The sequence below is a fragment of the Apium graveolens genome, chromosome 1 (genome assembly GCF_009905375.1).
Source record: "Apium graveolens cultivar Ventura chromosome 1, ASM990537v1, whole genome shotgun sequence".
Classification (NCBI taxonomy): domain Eukaryota; kingdom Viridiplantae; phylum Streptophyta; class Magnoliopsida; order Apiales; family Apiaceae; genus Apium; species Apium graveolens.
In genome coordinates this window covers 189012640-189021965 of record NC_133647.1, presented here as the reverse complement: position 1 = coordinate 189021965, position 9326 = coordinate 189012640, and the positions used below count along the sequence as shown (strand labels likewise).

General features: G+C 32.3%; 1 protein-coding gene across 1 annotated transcript; it reads right to left on the bottom strand.

The window, feature by feature from the left end:
* Positions 1-291: 291 nt before the first annotated feature.
* Positions 292-1729, bottom strand: LOC141673788 (uncharacterized). The gene has a single exon (XM_074480530.1). The coding sequence runs from the start codon at positions 1383-1385 to the stop codon at positions 408-410; it is 978 nt and encodes a 325-aa protein (XP_074336631.1). The 5' UTR covers positions 1386-1729; the 3' UTR covers positions 292-407.
* Between the last annotated feature and the right edge of the window lie 7597 nt (positions 1730-9326).

The following is a 9326-nucleotide window of genomic DNA, read 5'->3' as shown; positions in this document are numbered from 1 at the left end:
GGATGAAACAGGCTCTTTTATTTCAGGATTTCGTGAGGCATTATCTTGGATTAAATAGATGCAGATAACAAATGTTTTTATTGAGCTTGATGCGTTGAGTGTTGTTCAGGCTTTTAAAACTAATTCATATGATTCTTCCTATTTTTGATCAATTATTAGGGATTGCTAGAGGTCCTATCCACTTTATTCAATATAATCAAAAAAAAATTATACTTGTATTGTGGGTTGGTTGATTACCGGTCTCTTTAATGTTTGATATTCTGGTAAATATAACTACAGATATTACAAAGGATAGAGAGGGAAAACAAGTCTTTTACTAGTAAATGCTTCTTCCATACAAGTTAAGCAATAAGTAGCTCTAAACCAAGATACATTACTACTAACAAGTTCAATAGTTCATTAAACTTCTAAACATTAAAGCTATGATTTTTATTAATTTTGCTTGAGCTTCTCCAACTATGTTGATGCTGTTGGCTTATAATCCACCTCCAAACCTTCTGACCTTTGCCTCCCTTTTTCACCCTCTTCTCATTTACAGTGATTCTGCAAGATCCCCCATGGCCAAATAGCAGGTCCTCAACACTGTCAATATGCTTTGACACTGGAAAAGGGTGATCTGTTTCAGAGCTTCTTGGTAAATCAAGATTTAAATCTATAAACTCTGACCCATCATCCATTTCACTCGAATCACTTTCTTTCAAACCACACTGTTTTGATTCACTACCATATCTCACCTCCTTTGACATCCTAATGTTTTTAGCCTCCAAGAATACCCTCCTGAGAAAACCACTTTTTCTTGGCTCAGAAGCCTCAATAACATCAGAAACTTTAGCACTTGAGAATGAAAATTCACTGTTTTCTTGATCAGGGTCTTTGAAAGAACTTCCCCTGAAACTACACAAAGACCTGGATCTTGACACACCCATACAATCAGCCACCCAAATCTCAGTCTTCTCATCACTCTGTTTTCCTCTGTTTTTCTTGAACAAATTGCCAATATTCCAAAATCCAGTACTTTTCTTGACTTCAACACAACTACTATTACTCCTTTTCAGCATTTTCACATCCTCTGATCTCTCTTTAACCTCTCTTTTAGGCTTTACATGTGATCTAAACTCCGAGTGATCATCAAACCTCTCATTCTCAATCAAGAATGAGATTCTTCCAACACTTCCTACCTCAACTGCACTGCAAGAATTGCGGTAAGAAGAAACATCAGAACAAGAACATGAAGACAGGCGTTGCTCACCACAATCTGAACAAACAAGCTTCAATAATCTGTCCTTTAAACAATAAGCACAGATTCCAACAGAAGAAGAACTAGGGTGTTTTTTGCAAGGCATATCAGATGAAGAATCTGAGAAGTTGTTGTCATTCTCTTTCATGATCGAGAAAGAAGATTTTGATGGGGAGACTATCAACTACTATGTCATCTTTATACACATTTATCTAAGGAGATATATGGGGAAATGGTGGAGTATGTTTTTGATGCCTTGGGTGAATAAAAATTAAAAAAAAAAAGACTAGGGTTGTGTCAATAGACTGTGAAGCTATGAATATGGATTGAAGATCTCAAAGATCTTGATAGATACAGAGAAATGAATGATCAAAAAACATGTATAGTATAGGGGGGTTGATAAGGCATAGAGGAGGAGGCTATATCATTTGCTAGAGAAAGAGGTTGGAGTGAGGTTTACGTTACCTCTCAACTACTGATAAAAACAGTGATGATAGGATATATTATATACAGGTAGGGTCGTCTTCTATGATCTAACTGCGAATTATAGAATTATTGTTCTTTGCACCAAGAAAAATAGAATTTTTGTTCTTCATTTTTTTCCCTATAGTGAACAATTTTTTAAATCACTGTTTTGTTGTTATGAAAATGAAAGATAATGATTCTCCAACAAAAAATTATGTTGAGTCCAATTATTATTTACATATTAATAAATGAATACTAATACTTGACAAACGATTGTTGGTAAATATTTGTCAGTTATAATTTTTCGCATATAAATTTTAAAATAATCAGGTTAAGTATTGATAAATAAACACAAAAGAATTCAGTACATACGGATTGATGAATCAATCATTTTTAAGACGTTGGATCTTTCCGTGTTAAGCAGAATTGACAAATTATTCATATTGTATATTATCTTGTCATGTAATTTTATATTTCATATACTTGACATGATTTGAAATTGAGTACATGATCTTTAAACATGAATACAATAAGATTGAAAAATGCCGGTATACGACAGGAATTGTACAAATATATGTACAAATATTAATAAGAAGAAAGCAATATGATTGAGAAATGCAGCATCAATCCATGAGGACCATCACATACCGTCTTCTCTATCCTCAAGTAAATTATAATTGCGCGGCGGAAGCATAAGTAAATTGAGTGAAGAAATGAACCAACTTGTCTTCTTTTCTATTTTGATAATACTAATATTTAGTCAGATTGACATGTTCTGTATCAAATCCTGGATAGTTTTATACTCCACTAAAATGTATAGTGTCTGAATCAAATCTAACGTACAATGCAGTTGGGAGTTTGTTTGTATTTATGGTACACCCCCTGGCCCCTGCCCACCGCTCCGGTTCATGCATATATTTCATCTCAAAATGGACTTCCCTTATTTTAAATTATATCTAACTTTGCTGCTTTCATATTTCAATCAATCCGTCACAATCAGCAATTTTAATTTATATATACATCGAAGATCCTTCATTTTACTAACAGATCATGCTCCGGACATTATTTTTCTTTTTTTATTAATTAATTACACACACCACACATTAGTGATCAAACTTTGACAAAATAATAGCTCAACTATTATACCAACACTTTATAATAGTATTATATACACACTCGTGCAAAATGACATAAATTCCTTGTTCGCCCTTGTTGATGAACTAGACTGATAGACTGTGCTGTCATTATCCCCTTTCCCTTATATCGTGAAACAGGAGGCAGCATTGTTGAAAGTAACTGCTCGCTGTGGGTGGCCGAGCCTGAGCTAAGCTAGCTATGCACACATTTTCTGGCTCTCTGTCTTTTTTGGCGTTCTCAATTTATAGTCCTTGTCTTCTTTTCAGGTCCTGTTTACGGCTCCCGGTGCCCAATTTCTTGCCATGTTTTTCCCCTATGAATTTAGGTACAACTACATCTCAGTTAGAACCATTTTTCCAAGAGACCGCCTAAATCATCTTTTGAATTTAAAATATAAGAGCAAGTGCCATAAGCTTAGTTATTCCTGTTTCTGCACCAATTGAAATTAATAACCTTTATTAATAAGTGAAATCTCTTTTCAATTGATACCTTGGTTTCACTGGGTACCACCACCTTTTGGTTTCACTTTTTATGATTCATGTTATAACTCTAACTCTAAGTATATTATTTTTATCCTTTTTCATTCCTATATGACTTACAATTCTATCTATATTATTTTTACCGGTTTTTCTTTATTAATAAACTTTTTAAGTGATGCTTTGTTTTCACTTATTTTTTCGTTATATCAGGGTGAATGACAAATTTAGCTTATTTTTACACAAAATTGACAAAAATAACCAATTTCTAAAAAGTTTGTCAACTTTAGCCGATGGGATACCCAACTGTCAGTGGAGTATCCAATTTATACAAAATACCCAACTGGCAGTGGAGTATCTCATATATGAAATACCCAACTACCAGTGGAGTATCTTATACAAGTTGGGATACCCAACTGACAGTGGAGTATTCAATCGGCCAAAATTGGCCACTTTTTTCAGAATGACTATTTTTGTTAAATTTTTTCAAAAATCGATTATTTTTGTCATTTTTTCTTCTATCACCTTTTGTTTTCAGTTTTTATGATTCATGTTATAACTCTAAGTGTAATATTTTCTTTTATATTCTTATATGACTTATAATTCTATATGTAATATTTTTACCCGTTTTTCTTTATTAATAAACGAAACCTATTTTAAGTGATATTTTGATTTCACTTATTTTTTAGTTTCACCGTCTTTTGGTTTCAGCTTTTACAATTCATGTTATAGTGTATTATTTTTATCCTTTTTTATTCCTATATGACTTATAATTCCATATGTATTATTTTTACTCTTTTTTAAAAAATTTATAAGCCATGATTTTTCATTATTTTTATAGGTTTGAATCCTATTTTTAATTATATTTTAAAATAAATAAGTTTATAAATTGGCTCAATTAAATAGGTTTCGAAAATATAAACACGACCAAGTAAATAGGCCATGTGTTTAAATTGGAATTTTTTAATTTAGAATTTTTTTAATTTGGTGGTCGAATTTCATTTTAATAAAATGGTATGAATATTATAAAAACTGTATTTTGGTTTCACCACTAGAAAATAATAAAATTGTTCAAACCGTAATATGATTACAATTCTATTTTCGTAGAACTCTAAATTATTTTTTGACATGGTACTTGGTTCCATCTTAGTACAGTTACACCGTATTTTGGTTTCACCCCTATATTTCTCTTTCATGTAGAGTTCTATGTTATTTTTTAACAAAATATAGATTGGAATTATATTATAATTACGATTTTTCTATTTTTCGTACAATTCTTTTTTATTTTTTATTTAAATAATAAAATGGAACCCTTTAAACAGTGTTATTATTAATTAATAAGGAAACCATCTTTTAAGTGATACTTTGGTTTCACCCCTTTTCGATTTTACGAACTTTTGGTTTCACCCCTTTTTAAATCTTACTATAGCTATACCATTTTTATTCTTTTTTTATTCATATATGACTTATAATTCTATATGTAATATTTTATCCATTTTTTTATTCTTATATATCACATATCTATATTGTTTTTATATAAACGGAATTGTATATACATTGTAATTTCTAGATTCATACCTGTAGAATTCTATTTTAGCACTAAATGCAAATTCATACATACATAATGAATATTTTATTAGAAAAAATTATGCAATAAAAACCTATATAAAAACACAAATTTAGCTAATAATAAGAAATTTAATATGCAATTACTTAGTAATGTTAATTTAATTTTTTATTAAATTATCTATCAATCGTGTTGCGACTAAAGTTTCGATGTAAAACATTAGTTGTGTCTTTTTGAACAAGAGATACATAATAACATTGAATTTGTTGTTCTAATAAAATTTGAGTTAATGAAATTGTAATAATCGTATAATTTTATTATTATATATTTTAATAACGTATTGATATTTTGATCTCGACCGTGCTTGGCACGGGTTATCTACTAGTTTAAATAATTTGAATAAACATGTGTTTCAATAATATTTTAGTGGCTCCTTAGATCACTAATATTTTAATTTTTCTTTTTATTCTAAAGAAGTCATCCCATTTTGTAAGGAATTTCCTGACCTATGTTTAATATAATAATATAATTAGTATATAACTCGCGTCATGTAATGTTATTTTAATATTATATATTATAAGTTATTATTTTAATATGTTGATGGTGTTATTCGAACCGTTATACCTCTTGAATAATATTTTTTAAGATTTTTATTTAACGATTCTCATCAATTTTATCTGACGACTATTGAATGATTAGAGGACTAACAAATATGGATCCACATGAAATTCAAAGGCACAATGTATATGTACAATATTCAAACTGATAAGATAAATGAGACAGTCTCTAAATGGGACATACCCTTTACGAATGAGACAGACAATGAAACAGTCTTAATTAATCTGCAAAATATAAATTACTGAAAAATAAATGCAGTAATAAGAAAATTAAACAATACAGAACATCAAGAGTTTTCACTTACTTCGACCCTTAATCCTATTCTATGACCTAAATCAAAGTCCCCGTGCCAACTAACATAGAGAATGTATTATATCAACTTTAATAAAAGAACTTACAATATTTTCTTTGATTACAAAAGGATAGCCATGAAAGAACCATCTTTCATAGCACACTTGCTACCTAGCACACCTGCTATAACCTAGCTCACTGGCTACCTTGACTATTCTCCTGGAATCAAAACCTTGCCACAACCTGGCACAAGTTGATATAAATACACGTACAAAGAATAAAAATCAAAAATTACAACTCAACTAATTTCTTGTCGACCGGATATTCAAGATGTAAAACAAGAAAGATGTTACAGATATTTTAAGATAGAATGTGTCAGTGTTGTGTCGCGTATAAAATCTGAACAATGAGTTGTATATGTATAGGCAATGTTGTAACAGATTTATTTTTCAAACTTTGGATAAGATAAACTGATTTGTTTTGAAAATCATTTAAATAAGTCCTTAAAAGTAATCTGTTAGTTTGTTTGAAAGAGATATATCTAGTAAAAGATAAGTGTTGAATAGTTCAAATAAGGTTTATCAGATAGGGTTTGTTTGAGATAAGGTAGAAGTAGTTTATTCAGTCAAACAAGATATACATAAACCCTAACAGACGGTATTCATCAAAACTGCATTCTTGGAAACAATGTTGTCATGTTCTCGGTTGAATGTCTGAAATAAGATCATCATAAACCTGTAAATTAACATTCTCCCCCTTTTATGATGATGACAAAGAGAACGAAAGCTCCCCTATCAAAAATACTTTAATCCTTGTTCAACAAGGTTAGTAACAGCAGAATATATTTAGTAGTTTATGATATGAATGCAACAGATGTATGAATGAGACAAAGGTAAGCAAATGAGATACCACGTGTAAAAGACACAGTCTCAAACAAATTAAGAATTGGATAACATATAAACACAATAAAGAAACCCACACATTAAAACAGGGATCCGGGTTTACAATATTGATAAATAAATACTACTAAAACCAAGTTCAAACACCATCAAACATCCAACATAAAATCATGGTCTGAGAAATTAAACCAGCTAACAGAAACCATAGTCTTTAAAAATATAACCACAAACAGTCTCATTAAAAATATCACAAACTTAAAAACACCACAAACTTCTCCCCTTCATCATTATAAAAGGGTCAGTCAAAATCAGAGACGTTCACATGAGTTTTCCTATTCGTGTCCTTCTTAGCATCCTTCTTCGCTAGGAAGACGGGTTCTTGACCATACTCTGAAAATAATTTACCAAAGTCACCTTGGCCAGGAGCTTTACCATCACGTTCCTGCATCCACTAAAAAATCTTTGACTTATATTCTTCATGGGTCATGTCGAAAACAGACGGAGGAGGAATAATTGGAACATGCAATAGATTAGTGATTTCTTCAAGAGTACAATCGTCAATCCATTCCTTATTGCGATGCCAATACATCTTAGACTTGTCATGCATAGTTGAGAGCTACTGTGATAGAAACTTAGTCTCGGAACCCATTTGGAAAAATAACTTCACGAACTCTTTCTCCCACGCCTTTACAGTTGAACACATACCCTCTTGCAGCATTCCAAACTCAATGTCAATGGTCTTGGCAGCCCTTTTATCATGACAGACAACTTGGCATTGAAATTATTAAGAGATTGACACACATGCTTATTGAACAACTCATATGATGCACACATCATACTTACTTGGGATGTGAGAGAAGCAAGGGACTCGATGGAAGTAAAGTGTTGGTTCATTGAAGCTAAAGCCTCAGAGTTTCCATTAGGCTTGGCCAACAAGGAGTTCAATAACAATTTGGTATTTTGATCAAATGGGTCAGAAGCATAATTGGATGATTTTGACAAACCGCCAAATCCCCGATGAGACTCATCAAATAACAACTCATTAGACTCATAAACAACTAGACTATTTAAAGTCAAAACTGATAAATAAAAAACAATCGAAATTTTATCAGACTGGACATTGGGGGTCAAAACATAAAAATATTCAAATACCTTCGACAAAAGACCAGGGTAGGGAAGATGCATAGACTCATGACTGACACAGTGACTCATATTATGAATTATTAAGGAAGCAATATCACAAAGACTTTTCTTGACAAAAATAGACAATAAAACAGAATCTTGAAAAGTAACCATATCACGACCACTTTTCCTAGGAAGGACATTGTAATGAAACAATCTAAACAATAACAAGGAAACAGGGGTCAAGTCAGATACCATAGGTTTAACTGATACAGAGTTAAAATTGTCACCAAGAATTGCTTCGAGTTGTTCTCCATACTGTAAACCAGGGATATCATCAAACGCCTGATAGGTAGTGAAGGGACACGAACCTTTATCTGAAACACCCGTAAGCCGTGAGAGCAAATCCTCCTTGAAACATATCGGACTTCCTTGGACTTCCGAAAACACGATATTGTCTTGTAAAATCCGAAAATTTGCATAAAATTCTTTGACAAGCTCCGGGTAAATCATGTTGGGAGGAGACAAAAGAGAGACGCAATCAACAGATTCAAATAGTTGAGATACACCAATTCGATTAAGGAGTTCCAAGTCACACAACCTTTCCTTTAAAATGGATTTGGACAGCACCTTTGAGCCACTAGCCTTTGCATGTATCATAGAAGACTCTTGTTAAGCATAACTGGAGACTTCAGATTCAAACTTTCCCACTCGACGATGTTTGGAACTATAAGCGCCAGTGTTTGGGGTTCGGTGAGCGGCAAAGCGACGTTTGGAACTAGCCTTTATATTATCTTGATCCTCGTCACCATCATTTTTACCGGGCCCACTTCTTCTCCAAAACCCAATTAAATTCTCAAGCTCAAATAAAATCTTGTAGAGACGCTTAAATGAAATTTTACCTGCAGCCCATTTGTTGATTTAAGTCTTGGATCCAAATTTACGGTCGCAGAGAAAGAACCAGAGTTTTGAATCAGTGTTGAAGAGCGAGTTGAATCGTTTTGAGGTGCAAGAAAAGGCTGTGATTTCTGATGGGGTTAAGAATGACAGGATGATGAGTTGAATGTCTTCTGGGAACTCGGTGAATTGGAGTGAAACGCTGTCATTCTGACTATCCATTTTGTTTTCAGGCCAATTGCCCGGGGGCTCCTGATACAAATGTGTATGTGACACGACGATACTGTTTGTTGAAGGAGCGGTACATTTATTTTTTAATTGGGTCTGGTTTGGGCCTTGCGTGAATGACCCCCAATGTGTGCATCCCACCTCACGTCTACTCAGACCATCTTCAACCATCTTCACCTGTTAGCTAAAAAGTCTAGGACCCGGAATGATATACATATTAGCTAAAAAATATAGTACTCCAACCATGATATCTGTTAGCAAAAAACCTGAATTATTATTATAATGTATATATTTATATATTAATTATATATTGTTAGATATATTTGATAATGTCATGTCTGATATGATTTGTGTTTAGTTTTTCAGATCTTACTTAAACAGGACAAATC